This window comes from Mus pahari, chromosome 5, assembly GCF_900095145.1.
Source record: "Mus pahari chromosome 5, PAHARI_EIJ_v1.1, whole genome shotgun sequence".
In the NCBI taxonomy this organism is placed as follows: Eukaryota; Metazoa; Chordata; class Mammalia; order Rodentia; family Muridae; genus Mus; species Mus pahari.
This window is the reverse complement of record NC_034594.1, coordinates 144866648-144892095: the sequence shown is the minus strand read 5'-3', so window position 1 is coordinate 144892095 and position 25448 is coordinate 144866648. Positions and strand designations below refer to the sequence as shown.

Here is a 25448-nt window from a genome sequence, read left to right as displayed (position 1 = left end):
AGACACACCAGAAGAGGGCATCAGATCCCATTACAGATGGTTGTGAGCCACCATGTGGTTGCTGGGAATTGAACTCAGGACCTCTGGAAGAACAGCCAGCACTCTTAACTGCTGAGCCACCTCTCCAGCCCCCTTGTACAGATATTTTATGTCTCAATTTCCTTTCTTCTTCCTTCCTTCTTTCCTTCCTTCCTTCCTCCCCCCTCTCTCCCTCTTGCCCTTCTTTCCTTCCTTTCCAAGACAACTTTCTCATGTGACCCCAGCTGGCTTTGGACTTGATGTGTTGCTCAGCCCAGGCTGGTCTTGAAACTCTGGCTTTTGTTCCTCTTTTTATGTAGCAGCACTACGTACATGCACACTCGCATACATAACATAGCGATGGCAGCAGCTTTGCAGTAACCTATGATACTGAATGCTACAGATACCACATCCCTGCAGTGATGCAAAGCTCTTGGAGCTGACAGTACCAAATGCTGGCAAGGATGCCGAGCAACAGGAACGCGGATGTGTTGCTAGTGAGACTGCAAAATGGTACAGTCACTCTGGAAGACGGCTTGGCAGTCACCTGAAAAACTAAACACACTCTTCCCATATGATTTCGCAACCATACTCCTTGGTATTTACTGCAACCACAAAGGCTGAAAACTTGTCCAAATAAAACCCCTGCACACAGATGTTTGTAGCAACTTTATTCAGAATCGGCAAAAACTGGAAACGGACAAATGAATTGTGGTACTTTCTGGCTGTGGACCGTCATTCAGTACCAAAATGAGATGAGTTGTGGAGCTGTAAAAAGGCATGGAGCAACCTTAAATGCACTGAAAGAAGCCAATCCAAGGAGCCACATAATTCCAACCCCATGGCATCCTGGAAAAGGCAGAACCATGGAAACAGTTTTTTAAAAAAGTCAGAGATTGCCAACAGCTAAGGGGAGAGTGGATGACTGGGGGGGGGTGCAGAGAGGAAAGCCCCCCCACAACGTCACGGCAGATACACGCCCTTGTGGCCTGTTCTAGGTTTACAGCAAGAGAAACCACACCAAGAGAAAGCCCTAATGTGAACAAAAACCGGTGATCATGCTGTGCCAAGTTAGGTTTGTAAGTTGTAAACAAGCTGCTAGTCTCACTGGAGATGTGGAGAGTGGGGGAGACTGTATATATGCCAGGCAGAAGGCATGTGGAAACTTAGTGCCACCTCTCAGTTTATGTGTGTTTGCGTGTATATATACATCTTTGTGTGTGTGTGTGTGTGCATGTACACGTGTGTACACACAGAAGCCAGAAGTCAGTGTGTTCCTATATCACACTCCACCTTAGTTTTTGAGACAGGGTCTCTCATGAAACCTGGAATTCACCAGTTCGGTGGGGGTGAACCGGCCAGTGAACTCTGGGCATCCTCGTGTCTCTGCCTTCTCAGCTGGGATTCCACATGTTTGCCACCACATCCGGCATTTTACACAGGTGCTGAGAGCCCAAGCTCAGGCCCTCATCAGTAGGACAAGCACTTTACTGATCGGGCCATCTCCCCAGGCTCCTGTCTTGCTGTACACTTAAAACTACTCTTTGAAAAAGTCTTTTATATAATGTATGCTGCCTCTATTCCCAGCGTTGAGGAAGTGGAGCCAACCTGGGCTAGACAGTAAGACCCGGGCTTGGGGGGTGAAGAACACCTAACAAACAAAACATTGAATGAAGGGCCAGGGAGGAAACAACTCTGGAATTCAATAGGCGACTTTTTCTGTTTTCCTCATCCATAAATAGAAAAAAGAATAGCTGTCTCACAGGGTTGTCACAGGGATCAAATGAGATGCTGCTGGACAGATTAGCAGTGCATGTAGCAGCAGCCTTTGCAACTCTGTGTCTTCCCACAATAAGCTGCCTCTGGGCAGGGACCTGCTCACTTCATAATCGCCACTACCTAGCACAGTGTGTGGCATTTGAGCCCACCCGTAAGATCTAGCCTAGACTTGTCTCTCCGTTGGACATTTGAGGGTTTTCTCAACTTTTTGCGATGAGCAAAGTACATCTCAAAACCCTTTTCTTTACATCGGCTAATTTGATCTGCATCCCAGGTGAAGCCAGCAGAAGAGGGCTGCTTGCCCATGCCCACACTCTGAGACACACAGAATCACTATGGCTCAGAGAAGTGAAGGGACCTCTTCGGGTCACGTGTATATTGGTGACAACAACGTTGGAGCCTCTGGCCCTACTTCTCTAGCCCCTACCTCCGCAGACCTCTTTCTCTCTGACTGCTGCCTTCTGCATCAAAGGTCTCTTCAAAAAATGCAGCCTTGTCATGCTGGGCCTGGTCCTTCTGTCCGCTGTCCGAGGGCAGCACCTTCGCCCAGTGGTCCCTGCTGGGGATCATGAACTGCAAACTCCCAGATGGCCCCTGAAATCAAATATTTTATTTCCAATGCCTCTATTTTCCCAGAATGAGGAGCACACCAGGGGTTTTTTTCCCCACTTGCTTTTGTCCCTATAAAGAGGTGAGGAGATGACTCTCCGTGTCCAGGAGGAAGGACTTTGGCTAAAAATAGCTGTGGCGTGTGGATTAGCCAGAGTGGTACCCAGGACTGGGAAAGGGAGGGGGACGCTGTGGAGCTGTAGCCAGACTGGTTGCCATAGAAACGAGAGAGGAGCAGGGGAACCTGGGAAGTGGGGATGACACAGATACCAAGTCCTAGTCTGAGCTGCCGTTACATTCAGGAGAAACGGCAGTGTCTGCGGCTCCCAATCTCAGAGGGAACCTAGGGTACTGGGGGAGATGGTGTCAGGGACATGGACGCCAACCCCCAAGGGTCTCTGCTGCCGGCTACTCTTCTCTCCAGGCTCTGTGAGTTGAGTTGTGGGACTTGGGGTTTGGGCCCCTATTTCTGAGCCAAGAGGTGTTTGGGTGGAGCTGCTCCCTGAGGGACTTCTCACCAGACAGACCCCCTTTCCAAAAGATAAGCCCCCCTCTACTGGCCAGCGCTCTCTAGAGGGAGGTGGAGTACGCCAAGAAAATGTGGTGCTGGGCTCTTACTGAAAGGGGTCACAGCATGCCCAAGAACTGTGGCCGGAAGAACTGGAGTTATTTGGAGGGAAGAGGCAGAAATGAAGACGTTGCTCTTCAGGTGGCAGACACTGCACACCTTTCCTGTCCCATGCAGAAGAGAGCTTTTCTCGGGTGGCAATGGCTAGGATGTAATCGGTAGGTTCCCTGGGCAGTCGTGTTCTGGGGATGATCAGGCACTGGGAATCCTTCCCCATTCCTGGCCGTAGATGGAGGAAGCCCACCTGAAGTTAATACTAGGACGAAAGAGACCCGGGGTCTCGAGGCACTGACAACTTACAGATGACTTGCAGAGGACACGCTGGGCTGCAGAGAGGAAAAAGCAAGCCTGCTTGCTGCTGGGGGAGGGGAAGATCTTAATCTGCCATTGCCAAAGTGTTCCCGGGTCATGGCTCCTGACTTCCATGGAAAATAAGTATGTGGGATTACAAACCATCTTTTTGTGGTTTCTCCTTGTACCTTTCTTTAACATACACACACCCTCCAAAGGTCTGCTGGCTACAGAACACTTGGCTCCAAAATTTAAAAATTGGAATGTCAATGGTTTGTGGTTACATATTCATGCGGTTTCTCCCTAGGATCTGGTCTTTTATCCAAACCACCTGAGCTCCTTATGTCACATTTCTGCCCCCACAGGGCCACCTGCTCTTCCCCTGCCCCAGCCCTCCTGCCCCACCCCTCACCCTGAATGGGAGGAGATGACAAATCCCAGGAAAGAGAAAGGAAGGTCGATGAGTCTTAATCCTTGTTCTACAGACTTCTGTTCATACGGTCCATATCTCCTAGGGGACCCTGAGAGCCTAGGAACCGACTCTGGCCATCCATCTCTCCAGGGAGATTATAACCCAGAGTGCCTCTCAGGGGGAAGAATTTGAAGCAAAACCAGGTGGGTTTTGCTTGGAATCTGGGCTTTGTGTGGAATGTGGGCTTGGAGACATATGGCAGGAGTGGGTGGGGTTGCTGGTAGGGTAGTAAATGCAAATCAGGAAACTGGGAGGGGGTCGGATGTGGGTGTTTGGTGTTTCGATTGCTCTGATTTCTTATCTCTTAGGAAGAAAGCGGATCTGAGATATACTAGACTAGCGTAACTCTGGATGGCCTGGCGCCTCCTTCATCCTTGCCATGGACAGTTGACCTCACGCGTGTCCCCCAATCTCCTATGTCCAACCCTTTCCACCTCGTCTCCTTTGGGAAAGAGCCCCAGGGGAAATGGGCTGGTATCAGAGCATCAGTGACCATGGTGAAGCAGTTAGAATTGCCAGTGGGAAGTTCCTAATGCTGGAGACATTCAACCTTTGCACACTGGAGGTTTTCTGTGCACAGTCTGCATTTCTTTCTCCTTGCGAAATCGGAGTGGAGGAAAGATGTAGCAGGAGAAAGAGTGAGGCCAGGGAGAAAACTGAGGGGACAGTCTTGGTGTGACTTCAGAACAGTCCTCAGGTGGGACTTCTGGCAGGATGCTGGAGAGTTCTGGGGGGAGGGATTATAGCCAGGGAAAGGGTTGTGGGAGTCCTCGTGGCAGGGAGGGCTTTGCATGGAGAAGGAACTACCAAGAAGTCCACCTCTTCAGAACCCCAAATGTCTGATCCGGGGTGCCTGTGAGGTGCTACATACACCGTCTTGAGGTAGTGACGCTGAGATCTGTGACATTGAGATGGCTAATGTATATGATTACACTGCTGCTAACTTCAGACACACCAGAAAAGGACATAAAAGATCCTGTTACAGATGGTTGTGAGCCACCATGTGGTTGCTGGGAACTGAACTCAGGACCTCTGGAAAAGCAGTCAGTGCTTTTTTTTTTGTTTTGTTTTGTTTTGTTTTGTTTTTTTGTTCTGTTTTGAGACAGGGATTCTCTGTATAGCCCTGGCTGTCCCGGAACTCACTCTGTAGACCAGGCTGGTCTCGAACTCAGAAAGGCACCTGCCTCTACCTCCCAAGTGCTGGGATTAAAGGTGTGCGCCACCACTGCCCGGCTAAATTTTTTTTTTTAACCGCTAAGCCACCTCTCCAGCCGTACAACTTTTTCTTAACCTTTGTTTTTATTTTATGTAATGGTTTGCCTTCATAAATGTCTATGCATTACTCTTGGAGGCCAGCAGAGGACGAGAGACTGGAGTTACAGCCGGTTGTGAGACTTGTGGGTGCTGGGAATCGAAATCAGATCCGCTGGATGAGCAACCAGTGAGCCATTTGAGCCATCTCCCCAGTCCCTGCCCCCCAACTTTCTGAGCTTTATGGGATGTTAGGGATTGTCATTCCCAATCCACCAGTGGGGAGAAACTGAGGCTAAAGAGACAGGAAGGGAGATTGGCTCACAGCATTGGCCCTGAGTTCGGGGGCGGATCCATCAACTCGATACACCTTTATTAAGACCCCGCAGGATCCCCGGTGCGGCCGCCATGGCGCAGGAGAACGCCGCTTTCTCTCCCGGGTCGGAGGAGCCGCCGCGCCGCCGTGGTCGCCAGCGCTACGTGGAGAAGGACGGGCGCTGTAACGTGCAGCAGGGCAACGTCCGCGAGACCTACCGCTACCTGACCGACCTGTTCACCACGCTGGTGGACCTGCAGTGGCGCCTCAGCCTGCTCTTCTTCGTGCTCGCCTATGCGCTCACTTGGCTCTTCTTCGGCGCCATCTGGTGGCTCATCGCCTACGGCCGCGGCGACCTGGAGCACCTGGAGGACACAGCGTGGACCCCGTGCGTCAACAACCTCAATGGCTTCGTGGCCGCCTTCCTCTTCTCCATCGAGACCGAGACCACCATCGGCTATGGGCACCGCGTCATCACCGACCAGTGCCCCGAGGGCATCGTGCTGCTGCTGCTGCAGGCTATCCTGGGCTCCATGGTGAACGCTTTCATGGTGGGCTGTATGTTCGTCAAGATCTCGCAGCCCAACAAGCGCGCCGCCACTCTCGTCTTCTCCTCGCACGCCGTGGTGTCTCTGCGCGACGGGCGCCTCTGTCTCATGTTTCGCGTGGGCGACCTGCGATCCTCGCACATCGTCGAGGCCTCCATCCGCGCCAAGCTCATCCGCTCCCGCCAGACTCTCGAGGGCGAGTTCATCCCTTTGCACCAGACCGACCTCAGCGTGGGCTTTGACACGGGGGACGACCGCCTCTTCCTCGTCTCACCTCTCGTCATCAGCCACGAGATAGATGCTGCCAGCCCCTTCTGGGAGGCATCGCGCCGCGCCCTCGAGAGGGACGACTTCGAGATCGTGGTCATTCTCGAGGGCATGGTGGAGGCCACGGGTGCGGGCAGGCTGGAGGACGGGAATAGGGATACAGGGCAAGGGCAAGAAAAGCAGCCAGGGGAGGCGCAGAAAGATGGACAGAGAGTGGAGTGTAGGGTGACAGGCGTGGGGGTGGGGGGAGAGACGGGAGATGACAGGGATGGACAGGGTGACTTTGCAGAGTCAAGAAAAGCTTGGAAGAGTTCTATGAAATGGCACTAGCTTGAGGCCCTGGCCTGACAGCTATGTCACTTTGAACTACATTTTACATCTCTGAATTCATTTAAGTCCAGCAAAGCTCCCCTGGAGGTTACTTTCGACTGTGCTCAGTTTTCAGAGAATGAGTAGCCCCAAAGAAAGGACCCATAAATAGCCCGCTGTCACAAGCCAATAAATAGCACAGCCTGGGTTGAACACAGGACATCTATCTTCAGTGTTTCCTGGTACGGTGTTGGGATGAAGGTTAAGTGCAGGGCTCTTGAAGCCCAGAGGTCCATAGCTCCGGAATTTAACCGACTTAAGTTATTCCCAAGGAGGCAAACTTAGAGGTAGGGAGGGGATAACTGGTCTCCCTTCTGTTCCCGTTACCCCGTCTGTCACTCTTAATTTCCCCTGGTGTTGCCATTTCTAGCCCCTTTCCAGAAGGAACGGTGACGTCAGTACCTTCACTCAGGCCTACACTGTCAAGAGCTTGGGAGCAGGTAGGGAAAAGACTAGCACAGGAAGCAAAAACAGGTCCTCGAAGAGGTCCTAGCTATCAGGGAGCATAAGGAAGATGCAGGTGAACCAAGAGGCCACTAGGAGGAGCTGCGGAGCTGCTCCGGACAGACTTGCTCCCTGCTGCTAGCCTTTGAAACCTGGCTCCTGGGTCTAAGCCAGAACAGCATCTTCTCCGTGGCCACCTCAGGTCTTCCCTCTCCCCTCTCGTCCTTCACTCCAACTAGGTTGGTTCTAGCCCGTGCCCATTTCACCCTGCTCCCTCTGTCTCTGCGCTGTCCCTCCCTCTGACACAATCTCAGGCAGGTTTCTATCAGGGACCTTTTCATCTGCCTTCTCTTCCCCCTCTGCCTCTGCCTCCACTTTCCACCTATCCCTACTCCCCCAAGCCCTATCTCTGCTTCTCAGGCCTTCTCCCCACAGAGGCCCCCGTGGCCGCTCCTTCCCCACCCTCCCTGATACATCTTATTCCAGCTTTGCCAAAGACTACCAATGACCCCAAGATGTCTCAGGGCCAGACTTCCAATGTCAGAGCCCGTCTCTGGTTAGTGAATGCTTACTCCTCTGTTTCTGAGATGGATTCCGGTTTGGGGAGATTCTGAGGTAGGAACAAAATGATCTGCCCCGAGGGGAGGGCGCAAAAACCCAACAGAGAAGACAGGACACGGGCCCAGGGCAAGAACTGGGAAGGGGCAGTGTATAGGACATGGGGGTGGGAGCTTGCTTGATTTTTCTAGAGATAAAGCTGGGAAGGATGGTAGTATTTTGGGATTCAAACTGCTTTTGAAAAGCAAGAATAATGAGCCAAAACCCAACATGATGACATTTAAGGGGAATAAATATAAAATTCTACATTTAGGCTTTAAAAAAAATCACTTATGTAAGCACAGCATGGAAAGGCTCCGGTGGAGAAAGAACTGGGGGTTTTAGTTGGCCACTGGCTTGCTGCAGCAACGTGATGCAGCTTCCAAAGGCGTTTATGTAATTTAATCATGGGCCGCTTCACCGAAGCGTCTCAGTGAAAAGCAAGAGATAGTAAGCCTTCTTTTATGCATAGATAAGGTCACAGTTGAAAAAGCACGTCAGATGAACCCTTACCTGGGCCTCCATGGCCATTCTGATTTGCATTGAAGATAGTAAGCTTTGGGGGAGTCGGATGATGTAAGAAATGGCTGTGAGTGTTCAATCTGAGGAAGAGAAGATGTAAGGGAACCCCGTATTTACACTCAAGGGGGGTGTCAGGTGGTAAGGGAATGGAACCAGGGGCCACAGGTCCTAGGAGACAGATTTTAGCTTGTGTAAGAGATAACCCAGAGCCAAAGAGATGGGTCAGCTTGCCAGAGCCAAAGAGATGGGTCAGCTTGCCACCGTGCCTGACGCCTGAAGACCGACCTGAGTTGAATTACCAGGTCTCACACTGGGGAGTCAGCTCTCTCCCCAAGTTGTCCTCTGACCTCCACACACGTACACATGCACGCATATAGACACAGGAGTGTAAAAACACATTTGTAAAGACTATTGGCACCATCGCACAAAGGACTGGACTTTTAATGAGATGGTGAGCTTTCAATCCTGGGGTGTAATCAGTTGCTAGAGCTAGTTGCCCATTGTCTGGGAATGCTTGGGGGTGGGTGGAGGCGGGCTCTGTGGGAAACAGGAAGGTTAGGTTTAAGGTTAAGCTTCTCAGTGGAGAGTATTGGGAAACATAGGCTGGCAGAAGGAGAAGAGGGCTGACCAAAGAGAGGTGGGACTCTCAGAGAGAGACGAGGGTTGTGGGATGTCAGACGGGAAAAGGAATCATCTGGCAGGGGTCCCTTTGACTAATGCATCCTCTACCCCCTTCCCCCAGGAATGACGTGCCAAGCTCGAAGCTCGTACCTGGTGGATGAAGTGTTGTGGGGCCACCGGTTCACATCCGTGCTCACCCTGGAGGATGGGTTCTATGAGGTGGACTACGCCAGCTTCCACGAAACCTTTGAGGTGCCCACACCCTCGTGCAGTGCTCGGGAATTGGCGGAAGCCGCAGCCCGCCTCGATGCCCATCTCTACTGGTCCATCCCCAGCAGGCTGGATGAGAAGGTGGAGGAAGAAGGGGCTGGGGAGGGGGCAGGTGCGGGAGATGGAGCTGACAAGGAGCACAATGGCTGCCTGCCACCCCCAGAGAGCGAGTCCAAGGTGTGACTGGTTTTCTCCAACCCCCTGTGGCAGACCAGGGGGCCAGACTCAGGTACACGGAAGCTGCAGAGTGGAGATGGAAGAAGAGGAGGCAGGCAGTGTCCCGAGGAACGGCTAAAGTTGAGAGAGGCCCCCTGAGTCCCGGATCCAGTAGGGAAGGAAGAGGTCCTGGTTTGAAGAGAAGAGGGTTGGGTGGGGTGAGAGAATGTGTCAGTCTGTCTGTGTTTGACCTTCACATCGGTTCATGGTCGCATGGATGGATAGAAGGATGGGTTCGTAGGGGTTGATCGGGATGGTGGGGCAGGTAGAGACAGCCAGTGGATAGATAGCTCCAGTGGTAAGTGGATTGACAGTCGGTGAATGTCACCTGCAGCACACCTTTGTGAGGAATCTATGGGCACCCCTTTCTTCCAGATATAGCCTCAAACCAGGGTGTGTGGCTTAGGGAGCAGGCTGTCAGGTGGACTGCAGTCCCCACTCACCCCCCTCAACTGGCCTCCCTATGTGTGACACGCCTGCCTAACTAGACAAAGTGGCCACAGAGAAGAGAGTACTGGGTAGAGGTGGGCACAAGGTGTGAGTGCCCTCCCCAGCGTCACTGTCAGAAAGGTGCCAAAGGCCTTAATCCTCTGGTTATAGGCAAACAAGCAATGGGGGTAGATGCTGGGCAGGGAGGGGCCCTGGAGCAGGACTTGGGGACACCCAAGGACAACTGGTTTGCGAGAGAGGAATGAAACCTTGCAGGTCCTGCCACAGAAGCAAGAAGGCAGAGAGAGATTCGGAAGCCGAGGAAAGGCCATGGAGAGACTTAATAAGGGGTTTTACAAGGGAACCCAGATCCCTGAGGGAAGTAGTTTATCCTTGGGGCACAGTGGCAGGGGCTCATTCAGAATAGTGATTAAGTGTCAGGTGTGATATTCAAAGACCTGGTTCCTAACACCAGAGCCCAGCGCAGGTGGAGGTCAGAAATTCCCCCACCCTTAGCAACTGAAGGAAGTGTAGCTCACACTAGGAGCCCACACAAGTGGTTATAGCCACAAGTGAGAGGGCATTAGCAACGGGAAGCTAAGGATTGAGTAAGGCAGCAGGGAATGGTGGGAGCCAGCGATTACAAAGCTTTACTCACCTGGATGAGCTTGTTAAAACACAGATTACCGGCCAGCTCCCAGTGTTCTGACTCAGTAGGTCCAGGACGGAAACAAAAAAAAAATCTGCACGTCTAACCAGTTCCCAGACCTAACAGGTTCCCAGATCATGGTGACACTGTCTGTCTGGGGATGACACTTGGGTGAAGCATCTAAGTGTAAGAGAAGCTGGAGGAACTGAAAAGTACCCTGGAGGGTCCCTTGAGGAACAGAGAAACAAGAAGGGAAATGTTGGGGAAAGGGAACACAGGTCCAGGCTTGAAGGGCTTAACTCTGGGTCCAAGAAACATCTTTGGTAACTGGTCAGTGGCACCCGAGAGGGCCACAGAGACAGGAGGGACCCCCTGAGGAGGCAGTGGGGAGCTGTAGTTGAATGGGCTTCACCACAAAAAGCCAACTCTCTTAAGAGATTCACAAGGCAAGACTGACTAGGGGAGAAAATGGAGCCTGAACTTGCAGGTGTCTGCTGTCTGCCACCTGTCCTCCCAGGACAGGGCACCCTGGGGACACATTCCACCTCCACTGCATCCTGGTCTTGCCCCAGTCATCTTGGGATGGTGAGGGGGACAGCAACAGCAAGGCATGACAACGAACCTGAGGCTGGCCCTCTGGAGCTAAGTGTAGCCCAAGTGAGCACGTCCCCTGATAGGACTGGCTCAGACTCTGGCCCTGGCTACACCCATCCCTGCCCTCAAATAAAAGTCTGCTGCTCTGTCCCAGGCTAAGAAGCCAGCATCCAACGGGGCACTGGGGCCACCCTCCCAGTGCCCAGCTCAGCATGGGTCCACTCAGAGAGGACTCAAGCTGCCTGTTGCCTCTCCCCTTTCATCTATTAATGGACGCAGGTTTCCGAACCAGCTGGGTCACTCTCCAAGATGAGATCCGTGCACATGAATCTGCCGGGATCCCGTGAACATGTTGGACCTGTGCACAGGGAGGGAGGGAGCAGGGTTTGAACTCAGGAAAAACGTGGAGTCTAGACGAGAGGGGTGGGGTGCTTGGTATCCGCCCAGGAAGCACTGGAATAGAGACACTGAAACTGTTCCTGGAGGTCTCTCAGGCCACTGCTGTCCAGGGCACGGCCAGGAGACCTATGTTCTAGCACCAATGCTGATTGTCACGAATTACCTCTATGACTCTCAGCAAGACATGTAACTTCTCTGGGCCTCAGCTTCCTTATCTGTTTTTTTTTTTTTTTTTTTTTTTTTAATGACATGTGGCAAACTCAATAATGCTCAATAAACTTTCAATTGCTGAATGAAAAAGGTACACTGGATGCCGCTCAAAGTAGTAGGACAGCTGAGGCTCTTATACCGGAGAACCCTTTAGGCAGGGAGCTGTGGCTAGCCGGCAGGTGAGTCCTGGCATCGGATGTCAGCAGATGCAGCGGCTTCTGTGTACACAGAGGACACAGGCTCTCCCAACTGTCCCTAAGTAGGATCCTGATCGGCTGGCCGCTGTCAGAGAATAATTAAGGTCAGGAGGAAAAAGACTGAGGCCCCAGGGCCTGTTGGGAGGAGTCTAGTCCAAGACTAGTTGCACCAGGAGAAAGAGACCAGAGGAGGGTGTGCCCCAGTCTGGAGCGCTCAGAAGAGACTCATGAGCTCTGTGAAAGGGACAATGCTAAGATGGAACTCTTCCTAGGTCCCCCTTCCCAAATAGAAGCCCCATTAGGACTTGGCTCAGCACAGACATTTTGGACAACAGATGGGACCCCGGCATCCCCTCATACAGTTAGTGGGTAACAAGGCCCACGGAGGACAGATGGTGTTTATGGTGGGAAGAGAGGCCCGGGTTGTCCAGCAACCACCCTATTAGCAACGCCCACCCCCACCCCCCGATGCTGCCTTTTATAGCTTTGCCGCAAGAGAAGACACAACAGGCCTCGATTTTACAAAACCAGTTTATTCACATTTTAGAAAAACTAGTTTGAGGACAGGAACTGGCCTTCCTACAACATGAGTGTGAGACTAAGAACGGCAGCCAGGGAACTTGAGGGAAGGTGGGAACAGGGGAGCCATGTCTCCCACTCTAGGTGATGGCTGGTCAAATAAATTAAAGGTGGGCTGGACGGAGGGAGAGGGTATCCAGGCAACCAGAGGAGGGGTGGCACTGGCTGGAAGACAGTCGACACCTGCAAGAACTGGAAAGAGCATGTGGAGTCGGCTGAGGAACAGTCTCCCTTAGACCCTCACCGTGCTGCACGATCCTGCAGGACTGCACTGGCTGCTTCTCCGCCAGACGGAGCCCAGGTACATACAGCTCAGCGCAGGAAGCCTGAGGAAGGCAGGGCTTGGGGGTTCCTTTCCCTCACCTGGGGCGCGCTACAGATCACCGCTTCCGCATCCTCTTCATAAAACAGCAGGTGATGGTAGCCAGGACACTGGCACCGGTAACTAGGGCGACTCCTGTACCCACCAACAGGGGCACAAATAGGGTATCCACAGCTGGTGGAAAAGAAGACAGGCTCTGCTCAGAGAGTGCCATGGTCCTCCGCTTGCTGTCACACTGGTCTCTGACACTCTCCCGTGCAGATTTTCTAGACTCAGTCCTCCCCCAAGGAGGCCAGTCCTGCCTACCTACACTTCCCCCACCACACACACACACACACACACACACAAAACCCCCCTCCCCCTACCCCCCTCCCGTCTCAGCACTCAGGCCGGCTTGGGGCTCTTCATGCAAAGGGACATGGAAAAAGGATAGCAAGGGAAGACAGGAAGATGGAAAGGGGCAAACAGAGCAGGAGCAGGGGGGTAGAGGGTGGCTATCACTCACCATGCGTGTAGGGGTAAACTGTGACAGGCCCAGAGCGCGCACTGCCTGCCTGGTACCAGCTGTAGTCCGCATGCTGCACCCAGGCACTTGGGGCACAGTGGTATATGCCCTCGTCCTCGGGCCCCAAGCCGTGCAGTCTTAGCCGATGACTTCTGGGTCCCACCAGCTCCACACTGACGGGACCCCCTCCAGGTCGGACTCCCAGCTCTGCCACACCATCCTGACCCACTCCACCCACAAGCTGAGCAGGGCCTGAGCTCAGCTCGCCCTCCTCCGGCCTCTCCACCCACCAGCTGGCTGCTAGTCGCAGCCCTGGGGGGCCGCCCCGCACAGAGATGTTGCAGAGCAGGGAGGCTGTCTCTCCCCGGTACACAGTGCCCCCTGCTAGCCACGCCACGGCCTCTAGCACCACGCCTGCAGAGCAAAGAACACGGGGTAACAGGGTGAAGGCCCAGGGGCTAAGAGGTTAGGAAATAAATTCTCTAAGTTCTGAACCCCGTCAAGGGCTCAACATCCTCTCACCTTCTTCTCTCACATGCACAGGGAGAGGCCGGGAACGAGCACTGGCCGCTTCGCGAAGCCGGGTCCCAGACCCTCGGACATAGGCTTTGGCGAGGCAGCGGTAGGTGCCTGCATCAGCGGGCCTGGCAGCCTCCAGCCGAAGTCGGTAGGTTCTGGATGCCACTTTTTCCATGGCAATGTGCCGGTCCTCATAGCCAGGGCCCAGGCTGCCTATACCTTCTGTGTCCAGCTGGGCCACCAGGCGGCCGGGCCCAGGAGCCCCCGCAGGGGCCATCTCCCAGCCCACAGAGTACGCAGCATGACGGCCTGGTGGGGGCAGTGCACCGGACACATTGCACAGCAGTTCTAAGGGTTCGCCTGGGCCAATCCGACGTTCACCGGGTCCCACGGTCACTGCCAGCTGGCTGGCTGAAACACAGAAGGAAATGGGAGGAGTCACAGAGATGCCAGGGTCCCCCCACCTGTAATTCCTCTTTACAGAAATTTAGAGGCGTCTTATATATCCCTCACCCCAGGACCCGAATTTCACCCTTCCCCCATAGCCTTTGTATCTCCACGCCCATGCGGCACTCCCGATGCCCAACTGAGAGACCCCCTCAGTGGGCTATGCGGCACTCACACAGTGTCTGCACATCGACATGAGCTAGGACTGCCCTCTTCTCTGCGACCTGGACCCAGGAGCCGTCAGGATCCTGAATCCACTCAGCGGCCGTACAGTGGTAGGTGCCCGAGTCTCCAGCCTGGGCACCCCCGACCACCATGCGGTACCGATCAGTCCCTTCCTTGCTCAGCCGAAGCTCCCCGGAAGCTAGCCTCTCGGCGTAGGGAGCTCCAGCCTCCACCGCCATGTCGGAGCGCAGTCCCACTACTTCCTGTAGAGTGGCTCGCCCCACTGGCGCCTCCGGAATGGCTCTCCCAAAGGACACCGACAGGTGTGTGTGTTTCTTTGTTTTGGTCTGAGCCAAGCAGCCCAGCGCAAGCTCCTGCCCCTCGTGCACTGTGAGGCGTGAGGGGGAGGTGGCAGCCTGGCGCCCTCGGGGCCCTGGAGGGGCAGCAGATACCTGCAGCTCATCTGGAAGAACTGGAGAGAAAGGCTTTCGTGAGAGTGGGCTTGCAGCCAGCATCCCTTCTGTTTCCTGTGTGTATCCTATTTCACTACACACTCTGTAGTCTCCTGGAATGTACGAACTGTGTGCTGTAGCTTTCTTCTATACCTCAGAGATGCCAAGCCTGGTCTGGGCTCATCAAGATGTTCAATAAATACTTGCAGAACGTCACAGAACAAGCCTACTGACACCTACTCTGATGTCTGAGGCTCACCCATTTTAAGTACTCAGAAAAGTAATCCTGTCTTCCTTCTCTAAAGATAAAGAGGCTGGACCTGATGGTGCTGGTCTATAATCCCAGCTACCCAGGAAGCTAAGGCAGAAGAGTCAAGTTCAAGGACCATCTGGGCTACAGAACAAGTTCAGTCAGTGTTGGTCTGGTCAACTTGGAAAGTTTCTGATTCATCCTATCCTACCCCCTCCCAAAGGAAAAAAAACAAAACAACAACAACAACAACAACAACAAAAACTTCTGGAAAGACTGGCTTGATGGCACCAGAGCTGACACAAGATGGCCTGAGTTACACAGTGAATTGTGGGAGTTTAGCCACCAATTTCAGGCCAACCTAGGCTAGTTGTAAGCCAGACCTCAAGAGTGAGCCCTCAAAAAACAACACAGGGAATATAGCTTAGTAGAGTGCTCCCTTGGTATTCTCCATGCTGTAGGTTCAATCTCCAGTACTGAGAAGATGGGGGTAGGGGAAGAAGAGGAGAAGGAAGAGGAAGACAGAGAAGGAGGAAGATAAAGAAAAAAATAGTTCTGGGTGTGCTGGCTTATGCCTATAACCCCAGAACTTGGGAGGCTCTCTCACCACCCAGCTCAGAGCCCAATACCTCTCAGCTCCACCTTGGCACTGTAGTTGCCCAGGTACTGCGTATCCGTGGAGGGAGTGTAGCACTCATAAAAGCCAGAGTCCTGGGCCTGCAGGCGGGCAATCTTGAGCACCACTGAATCTCCCTTCAGGCGCTGCACCTGCAGGTCACCAGATGCCACACGAGGCCCAAAGACAGCATAGGAGAACTGGCTATCCTTGGTGCTGATGATGCCCAGGGACGTAGCTGGGGCCTCTGGTCTGTACATGAACCACTCGAAGTCTTGCTGGGCAGGGCCCTCGTAGTCACTCACGTTGCAGGAGATAGAGACAGCGGTGCCAGCCACCCGGTAAAGAGGCCCCTTGGGGACATGCACCTGCCGGGCGTAGCACCTGGCTCCTGTGGGGAAAGGCAGAAAGAACTGGAATCTTTTTAGAAAGAACGGGTCCCCACTTGATGGCCAGTATCATCAGCACCATTCTTGACTGCTGCCTGTGAAGGAAAGGGAAACCTAGGGACAGTGAGAACATAGCTGGGCGAAGACAGATGGGAACGCGGAAGAGCTGCTGGGATAAGAGACACCAGCATCGAGCCGGGCGTGGTGGCGCACGCCTTTAATCCCAGCACTCGGGAGGCAGAGGCAGGCGGATTTCTGAGTTCGAGGCCAGCCTGGTCTACAGAGTGAGTTCCAGGACAGCCAGGGCTATACAGAGAAACCCTGTCTCGAAAAACCAAAAAAAAAAAGAGAGACACCAGCATCGCAGCACATCACTTAGGTTCAGAGCAACCCGAACAGAGGAATACTCTATCTCCAGCTAACTAGAGGCAGAGCGCCCACGTGAACAAAAGAGTCCATCCAGAGTCTGAGGTATAGACAGCCCAGTAAGTAAAATGCTTTCTGAGCAAGCATCAGGACCCGAGTTCAAATCCCAGCAACTATGGGGAAAACTTGGCAAGGTGGCTGGTGAGTTGTCACATAAGCCTGACAACCTAAGTTTGATCCCCAGAATACACAAGGGAAGGAAGGAAGGAACTGAATCCTGAAAGTTGTCCACACACACAAGAATAAATGCAGTGGATGGCTCCTGAGCCATGGCCCCTGAGGTTGACCTCTGACCTTTACACAGACACTCACACATACGCAACTGCACCCATGCGTACGCATGCAATTGGAAATAATAAATAAAAGAAGCACACCTGATTCCTGACTCTCTAGTTCATGGCTGGATCTTTATCGCTCCTACCCTGCCATGTGTGGTGTCTCTCCGGGCTCAGACAGAACTCCTAGCTAAGGGATTCTGAGCCTTTTGCTGGAGGGGAACTGACAACATCTTACAGAAAGGCTGGTTGGCTTACCTCTGTCACCTGGGCTAGACAATGGAGCCAGTGGCCCAGGCTGGCTGGGGTACTGCACTGGACGGGGCACCATGCTGGACAGGGCACGGGCCTAGTCAGTCCTCACCACACAATACCCTCCCCACTACAGCTGTGCCATGAGCTCACTGCTTCTCCCAGCCCACAGGGCTACACAAGCAGCTGTGGCTTCTGGGGCAAGAACCAGGCTCTGCCCAGGCCTGGGGCAGAAGATCCCTTCCCCCGCCCCCCAGAATCTGTCAACCTTCTGGCTAAGCCAGATGATGTGCAGTGCACAGCCCCCCAAACAAAAGCTTTCATTTACATATGATTTGCCTATCTGTGCAGCATTTGCATAGGCCTTTCTGTAAGGAGACCCTAAACACCTGCTGCCCCTTCCCCCTTCTCTCTTTCTCTCTCCCTCCCTCCACCCATTTTACCCACACCCCCATCCCAACAGACAGCCGGTTCCAAAACCTTGGACTGCTCAGCTCCTTACTCCTCTCCACTACTTCTAGGTAAGACCACAAAACCCTAGAATGCAAGAAGGGCTGTCAATCATTCCCCAGATGAGAGAAATGAAGAGACTCCCAGACAGCACCTCCAGGGAGCACTGCCACTAGGTTCCAACCACAGATGTGAGTCTAGAGCTCTCTCCCAGCCTGGCCATGAGGAGAACCACCTCTTTTCTAGATGAGAAAAGTAAAGTAAAAGGTGACACTCTGGCCAAGTCCCTGACCTCTCTGGAGGGCCGCTACACACCCCTGAAGAGGGACAAAACCAAGAAGGCGAGAGGCTTCCAAGGAGAGCCCTGGTTTACAAGACTGTAATTTCCCCGGATTCCCAGGGGCAAGTCCACAGCTTGCTACTGACCCTGGAGGGAACCACCCAGGAGCCTGAGAGCCTGCTCTACAGTTCTCGCTCCTTTTCTCCTTCTTCTTCTGGCTACGTCGCGCAGAGAGCACATGACCACCGCCTGAAGCAGAGGCTAGAGTCAGAAAGCCAACATGGGACCAACCCTTTCCTCTCCTGGGTCTCAGTTTCTATCTCTCAGAACTAAGGGCTCCCAGTTCTGATGTTGAACCCGTGAGTATGTGTGTGTGACTCAGGCACATATCGCTCCAGGCACATTTCATAATCAGGAGGATGGTTCAGGCAGCCAAGCTGACACCATCCTGGCTGCCCATGGGTAGGACTCTGCTGAGAAGTTCCCCTCCCACCTTCCTGGCTCCACACAAGCTGATGCTTGGAGATCCCCATGGGAAAGTTGTCCCCACAGCCTCAGGACATTGGCTGCTACAAAGTTTTCGATGGCCGGGCCACCTCCTTTCTAACAGCTAAAGGTCTGCTCTGGAGTCAGATCTGAGTTCAAATCCAACCCCCACCCTCACTGGATACACAGTGATATTTCACGTCCCTCATCTGTGAAGTGAATGCCAGTGCTGGCTCCAGTGGGCGAAGATGACATTCAGCTCCTCTCCGGCCCCTGCGCAACTCTCACTCCTTTCAACCGCTCCTGGGCTCATCCCTGCTCCGTAAAGCCCAAAGGAAAAGAAGCAATCGCTAGGCAACCAAGCCCCACAGCTCCTTCAACTCCCTACATCACTCTGCCTCCAGCCTTGTTCCCAAAGGAGAGTTTTCATCCTGGCCCCAGAAGGCCAAGGAACGAACCATTCTGTACAACCCTGCACAGTTCTGGTATAAACCAGAGAAGGCGGTTGGGGTGCCCCCACAGGCTTCTGCCCTAACTATAGCACCTTAGAATCTTCTCCATATGCATATCACTAACACACACACACACACACACACACACACACACATTCCTTTCAAGGGTTTCAGTCTCCTGGCAACTGCTTCATGCCATATTTTTCCCCAGACTGCCTCCTACAGGGAGCCCTCCAAGTCAGACCCCAAACAATACCATGTTAGCAACCTCAACACACACACACACACACACACACACACACACACACACACACACACCAGACATGATGCAAGTTTGGCCCAGAAAACACACCATCATAAACACCCACCAGAACAGACACTGGGTGCTTGGAGATCCCAGGTTCAGTTTCCATGGAGCCTGGTTTCTCCTGAGGCAGGGATGTTGGGACCAACTGAGTCTGACAACCAGGCAAATATCTGGGAGAGTGGAAGAAGGGCAAAGAGGGACCTGGCCGAGGGTGGAGACAAGTGAGGGAGGAAGCCTCGGATGGTGACATGTTATATTGGGAGGTGGGGGTGTAGGAAAGACTTTCTTCAGGGATCGCGGTCAGAATCAGCCCCTGGGCCTCCAGCCAACTCTGGGCAATTATGAAGACCGCCAGGCACTGCCCACGCAGAGCAAACACCCAAAACCAGGCCTTGAGCAGAAGGTGGGGCAGAAGGTTGTCACGGTATTTGGGAGCAACGACCCCAGGCGCTGGGTGTAACCGACGAGAAGTGGCATCTGCCTCCGGAGGCCCCAATGGTGTCTCAGGGGATACCTCAGTAGGTCGCCAATATGCTCCAGCTAGGAACCTAGAGCGAGGGCACCACCACCCTCCCCATAACTGATTGGGCAGACAGGCGCAAAAGGAAGCGAGACGCCGAGCCCAGAGACAGTGGAGGCACGTCTGTAGAAGAAATAGGGATGCAACCAGCTCTGAAATGCTAGGAAGGTGGGCTGGTTGGCTGCACGGTGTCGGGCATCTACCCAGCCGGGACAGGGACGTGGCGACCACCACCTGCTTACCAAGTATTAGCAGCAGCAGCAGGAGCGAACTCAGCGACGTGGGGCTAGGGACGCCCATTCTGCGTAGGCGGCTCTGGGGAGACTCCTGGGGGCGGCGTGGGCTCTGGGGGGCCAGGGCCGCGGGGGGCGCATGCCCGGGTGGGGGGGCAGAAAGCGGAGCAGTGAAGCGTGGGTGCGCAGAGCCCAGCCGAGCGGGAGCCGCCAACTCCCCGCCCTCCTCCCTTCTTCCCCTCCTCCCGCCGCTCTTCCCGCCCTCCGCAGCTCGGGAGACCAGTCCCAGCCGCGCCCCGCTGCCCGGCCCCGCCCCCGCCTCGCCCCGCCCCAGGCCGTCGCCTCGGCCAGACTTCGACCCTGGTGGTGGCTCCACCTCTGGCCGCAGGCTGGGCGAACTGGCGGCACCTGGGCTCCTCTACCCCCACTTTCTCGCTCAGAGGGCACCCCGCCCTGCACCTGCCAGCCTTTCCGGGAGAATGGGGTGCTTGCAGGGCCTCTGGGATGCATGATGGGGTGACTGTGGTTACGCACGCAGAATCCAATTGGGTGATGTGGGCCCCTGAGTCTTGGCAGCAAACCCTGCTGATTTATGTAGGCATGGCCTGACCTACGGTTTCCTGGACGTGAAGCGGACCCAAAGGGGCTTCAGGGTCCTGGAAGATCGCTGGAAATCTGTTCTAATACCCGGTCAGAATGCAAAGCGAAAGGGAAGTGGACTAGCGGTCCAGACTTCCTAGCTGGAAGATCCTTGTTCTGCTCAACGCTTTCAACCTCACTTTTTCTCCCCGCCACGTACGGAACAGAGATTGTAAACACTTGAGGAGTTACGGCGATTATTAACTGAGATCATGCACATACGTTTCTTGCACACGTTAACTATGGGGGTGTTTTGTTTTTGCGTTAAACTGCTTTCTACCAATTGGAGTCTCCAACGAGAGGACGTAACACACCTCTTTGCTGGGGAAGGTGGAGCTAGCCTGGAGGTAGGAAAAAGGAAGAGAAGTCTCTTCCCAAAACTGTCTCCAACTGTGAAAAAGGCGGAGAGTAGGGTGGGGCCAGGATGGGGAGAAGGGGCGGCTCAGCCAGCAAAACCAAGGCCGCGGAAGTGACCACTAGGGGGAAGTGGCCTAGAACGCGTCTAGATCCTTCACTTTCATCCCCTACTTGTCCCCCTCGCCCCTGCTCCCTCGCTTACTGCTTCCTATTGAGAAAACTGAGGCACAGACAGGAAAAGAGATCCAGGCCAACGCTGACTTCCACTTCTTAGAGGAAGTATTCGTGGGGCTGCCAGTGGAAGCCACATTCAGCGACCACAGAGAAACCGGATAGCGTTTGGGAATCTATGGGGAAGTCAGAACTCCAACCCTGGTCGCCCAAGACTGCCTAGCAAGAGGCTAAGGGACCTGCTCCTTGTCACCTGGATATATCCCAGCCTGGTTTCTTCACACTGTTTCTCTAGAAGCCATGTTGAGCCATGTGAAAACTGTAAACTACAGGGAGACTTTGGGAGAAAGCACTCTCCCTTTAGCTGGAAGTTGAGTGGATCGAGTGACTTTCTGGTATCGGTTTGAAAGTCGGTCATCATCATCATCACCGTCACAACATCATCATCATCATTGCAGCCATTTATGGGATGGTTACACAATCACACCGCCACCACCTGAAGATATCCTTTCTAAACTTTACAGATCATTTTACAAGCAAAGTCATTTAATACAAGAGAGACCTGGCCTTTTAAAAACAGTTACGTGTCTTGCCCAAGGCCACACAGATTTTAAAGGTAACTAAAGTGTTACTTTAAAGCTCAGGTCTGGCGTGCACACCTTTAACCCTAACACCCAGGAGGCAGAGGCAGCTGGATCTCCATGACTTCCAGGCCAGCCAAGACTACATAGTGAGATCTTGTCTCAAATAAGGAAAAGAGCAAAAACAAAGCAAAACCACGAAACCTCCAGTCTGACGGTTCCCGTATTTTCTTGTACCCCACTGTTCACTCTGTTCAGGGTGAAAACTCATTCATATTGCAGGATACTGAGCGGGCCAGATCTTGTGCTGGGTTTTAGTAGGTCCCTAGTCAGCAAGGCTTTCAAGGTCCCCAACTCTCAGGGATAGCCTGCGTGTGTTGAATAAACAAGTAACAGTCAGCACTCGGGATAAGCATTATGGGATGGAGTAGGAGGAGCTCTCTTCCAGGAGATTACCTTGTAGCTTGGGACAAAGGGACTCTCGTGCCAGTACATAGGGGTTAGGGACTGGGCTAGGAGGACGCTCACACACCCCTCCCAAAACTGTGCAGTCCAGCAGTGGCCAGCAGAGGGAGCCCAAAGTCCAGGACTGACTCACTCCTAAACTGCTTATGTAACTTGGAAAGTAGGGGGAGGGGAGTAAACGCCAGGCACGAGGCGCACCACACGCAGGCACATGGCCCCTCACTGAAACCAAGGGGCTTCACACAGGAAGGTGTTGCGCACACACCCAGTGGGGCAATGCTCAAACACGCACATGCGGCAAAGGAGGGCCAGATCAACTTCAAAGACTGGAAGGCACCCCACACTCAGCACAGACTTATACAGTATAGCGACTGGCGTTCTGGGACGGGGTGAGCCAAAAAGGAAGAGACCTTTCCAGGCAGACTCAAGATTAGACTAAAGCATGGATTGAGAGGAAGCCTGAGACTGTAGAGACGTGGACACTGTAGTGACCATCACACCAGATCCCCGCCCGCAGTTCCATGTACTGCCACATGTGGGCAGACGTCAGTCACCAGTCCTGTTCCATATGGTTATTTAACACATTCGGCCTCCAGATGGCATGTGTACGAAGCATCTAGGTGACAATAAGGTGTCGTGAGTGTCCTTAGAGGTAATTAAGACCCAAGGCCTGCCCTGAAACAGTTATAATCTGGCTGAAATGTCATATGCTATAGTCACAGCAAGGGAACAATGTCCCTCTGCCCTGTGCAGGCTCTGTAACACGAGCTGATTTCGTTTTCCCCAGAAACTGTGAGGTTTGCACGTATCTCTATAGCAACCGAGGCATGGGGAGCTAAGGCATGTTAGACTCGCTGTCCAGTGTTGGATTTCTTGGAGTCCAAATTCAGATTTGAACTTGAATCCTCTAGCCTGTTGCATTGTGAAAGCAAATATCACAGAAAGAAAGAGAAAAGAAATATAAGCCCAGCACACACACACACACACGCACATGCACATACACACACATACACACACGCACACACACACACGCACATGCACATACACACACATACACACACGCACACACACACACACACACACACGCACGCACACACACAGCTCTAGAGACAAACTGACAAGCACACCTGCCACTAAGCTAATAAGAAAATGACACAAACACACACACTATGGTATCCCCTGCCTCTCTAGTATGTGTAAACTCCAGCTCGGAGGGAGCCGAAGATCCCACACAAGAATGTCTTGTGTTTTGTGTGTGTTTACAAAGCCTTGACCTGGGTGAACTGATGAACCGAAGGGAAAGTGCTCTCGGCTGAATTGTTGAGAGGTTACAGAAAGGGTCAGAGTCAACAGAAGAGGAAAACCCTATCCCGCACCTGCACCACAAATTCACACAGGGAACGAAGCAGGTGTGTAAGCAAATACAAACATGCAAGCATCAGACACACCCAGACACAGTCCCACAAAATGGCCCCCCCCAAGCACATTCAACCACTTTTTTCTCCCCTGAGCAAGGTGTGTGCAGCCTTATACCTCTCTCTCTCTCTCTCTCTCTCTCTCTCTCTCTCTCTCTCTGTGTGTGTGTGTGTGTGTGTGTGTTTGTGTGTGTGTGTGTCCCCTGGTCCCTCCTCTTGCCCTGACAGAGCTCACACTTCTAGTTCTCAAGCCCGGTGCCAAGCGGGCAGCACAGTTGTTCAAGAATAGAGGAGCCACTATGCTACTTGGGCCCTGGCATGACCTGGTTCTGACCCACTGAGTGGGCCTAGCCATTGCTTCTCCCAGAGTGAGTGCCAGCTGCTGCCCACTTTGGAATGCCACTCATGGATCCCTCTGAGCTGGAATCCCCCTCAGCTTTCTACCCTGCCAAGGCCTGTGTTCATTAGCCCTATGGTGTAGGTATCTGGGCTACACACACATACACACACACACACACACCAGGCTCCCTGTACTTGTGCCCTGTCCCCAGCCAGGTGAGAGGGAACCGCTGGTTCAGAATCCCATCTGGAGGGTATCAAAGAGGAAAAGCAGGCCTCAGGCCTCACTCTCTATGAGATCCCAAGCAGAGTAGGCCGCAATGAAGTCAGGAAATAGCAGTCAGTAGACAGGTCTGCGGACTGGGTGTTAGTTCAGCCTCGGGGGCAAGAGGTGGTTAGCACCAGGTGACTGCTTCTGAGTCACCAGGTTGAGTAAGAGGCAAATTTGAAGAACAGGTCATTTACGGGTTTGTCTGCCTCCAGCCAAGCGAGGTGAGGAACAAGGGCCCGGCTGACTGAAAGGCGGCTTTGTGCTGGGCGCTGTGTACACACTAGACAAGCTCATTCAGTCCTCACCACAGCCTTGAAAGCTAAGAGCTGTGCTTACCTCGCTCCCTGTTAGCAGCCAGGGAATGGGCACAGAAACCTTGTGCAATGTACCCAAGTTTGCATAGCAAGTAAACAGGAACGCTCACAGGCAAAGGAGCTTAAATGTTCTGAACATGTCTCCCCTCCTATATGGGGACCTGCATACATTCAGTGTGTATGTGAATTCACTGTGTGTGTGGTGTGTGTGTATGTATAGTGTGATGTGTGTGTGTGTGTGTGTGTGATGTATGTATGTATATATGGTTGTGGTGTGGTATGGTATATGTATGTGTGTGTGTGTGTGATGTATGTGCGGTGTGTGATGTGATATGTGTGTGTGTGTGTGTGTGTGTGTGTGTGGTATATGTGATATATGTGGTGTGGTGTAAGTAGCACACAGTAGGTGTTCTGTAAATATTTCTTGAATGAACCAGTGCAGTACTAGAGGTCCCAGAGAAGAGGAAACAATGCGAGCTGTGTGCTGGGACCTTGAGGAAAACAGAGGAAGAAGAATGGGTTTCATGTACACACGCCAAAGACTCACTTCTGACTCTGGGGTCTCAGCTCTTCACAGCCTCCCAGATGAGGAAAGAGCTTTGAGACCCAGCTCCAAAGCACCCTGAGGTGGAAGGGCTTCCCTGTTCTCCCCTCTAACCAGAACAGAAGGCAGGGAGGTGTAGGGGGTGGTGTGGGATGCGCAGCCTGCCCAGCCAGCTCACCCAAGCTCTGATGTTCCCTCTTAGACCTCCCTGGTCTCAGCTGAGCATCTTCCTCAGCCTCTCTCCCATCATCCCTTGCTGTCCACTTGTCCACCTGGACTCTGGAGGAGGCCAATACCCCTTGGCTATTCTGGCTAAAGAGTGGACAATTCCCTTTTTGCTTGGTCCAACTGAAACAAGCATGGAATTTTTCCAAAGGCCCTCTATTAGGAAAGTAACGGAAAAACAAAGCCAGAAATAAAAACTGCAAAAACAAAGAAACAGATGGAGCAGTGGGGGTGAGAGCGCTGGCCATGGGAGCGAGTGTGAGCTGGGTCCCGATGATAAGACAATCCCAATACACAGACACACACACAGACACACACACACACACACACACAGAGGCACTTGCAACATCTGCCGTTGGCCCTCGGATGGCATTTTCCACACTGAACTGTATATACAGAGCTTGTTCCAATCTGCCTCCTTATTTTGACTGAGCTTCTCAAAGCCACTGCCAATTCTAATTATTCCTCCTCCTCCTCCTCCTCCTCCTCCTCCTCCTCCTCCTCCT

The 25448-nt window shown here is 53.2% G+C and overlaps 2 protein-coding genes across 4 annotated transcripts; one reads left to right on the top strand and one right to left on the bottom strand.

Annotated features, from left to right (window-relative positions):
• The first annotated feature begins 2675 nt into the window (after positions 1–2675).
• Positions 2676–11526, top strand: Kcnj9 (potassium voltage-gated channel subfamily J member 9). Of its 3 annotated transcripts, none has more exons than XM_021198873.2 (4): positions 2676–2835; positions 3841–3940; positions 5429–6306; positions 8854–11526. In XM_021198873.2, the coding sequence occupies exons 3-4, from the start codon at positions 5457–5459 to the stop codon at positions 9183–9185; spliced, it is 1182 nt and encodes a 393-aa protein (XP_021054532.1). In that variant the 5' UTR covers positions 2676–2835; positions 3841–3940; positions 5429–5456; the 3' UTR covers positions 9186–11526. The 3 variants fall into 3 exon arrangements, with proteins under 3 accessions (XP_021054532.1, XP_029394039.1, XP_029394040.1); XM_029538179.1 differs by having other exon boundaries at positions 3811–3940; XM_029538180.1 differs by lacking the exon at positions 3841–3940.
• Positions 11527–12208: 682 nt separating this feature from the next.
• On the bottom strand, positions 12209–19852 carry Igsf8 (immunoglobulin superfamily member 8). The gene is made up of 7 exons (XM_021198315.1): positions 19631–19852; positions 15565–15942; positions 14244–14705; positions 13625–14032; positions 13103–13516; positions 12639–12771; positions 12209–12467 (listed from the first exon to the last, which is right to left on the bottom strand). Exons 1-6 carry the CDS (start codon positions 19686–19688, stop codon positions 12656–12658), a joined length of 1836 nt encoding a protein of 611 aa, XP_021053974.1. The 5' UTR covers positions 19689–19852; the 3' UTR covers positions 12209–12467; positions 12639–12655.
• Between the last annotated feature and the right edge of the window lie 5596 nt (positions 19853–25448).

What these genes read in the sequence shown, in the direction of transcription:
- Kcnj9 (XM_029538180.1), top strand. Translation starts at nt 5,457, where the DNA reads ATGGCGCAGGAGAACGCCGCTTTCTCTCCCGGGTCGGAGGAGCCGCCG. An exon ending in GGGCATGGTGGAGGCCACGG is followed by an intron (nt 6,307 to 8,853) that starts GTGCGGGCAGGC and finishes CCCTTCCCCCAG; the next exon opens with GAATGACGTGCCAAGCTCGA.
- Igsf8 (XM_021198315.1), bottom strand. Translation starts at nt 19,688, where the DNA reads ATGGGCGTCCCTAGCCCCACGTCGCTGAGTTCGCTCCTGCTGCTGCTG. An exon ending in GCTGCTGCTGCTAATACTTG is followed by an intron (nt 15,943 to 19,630) that starts GTAAGCAGGTGG and finishes CTTTCCCCACAG; the next exon opens with GAGCCAGGTGCTACGCCCGG. An exon ending in TGCCAAGGTGGAGCTGAGAG is followed by an intron (nt 14,706 to 15,564) that starts GTATTGGGCTCT and finishes CTTTCTCTCCAG; the next exon opens with TTCTTCCAGATGAGCTGCAG.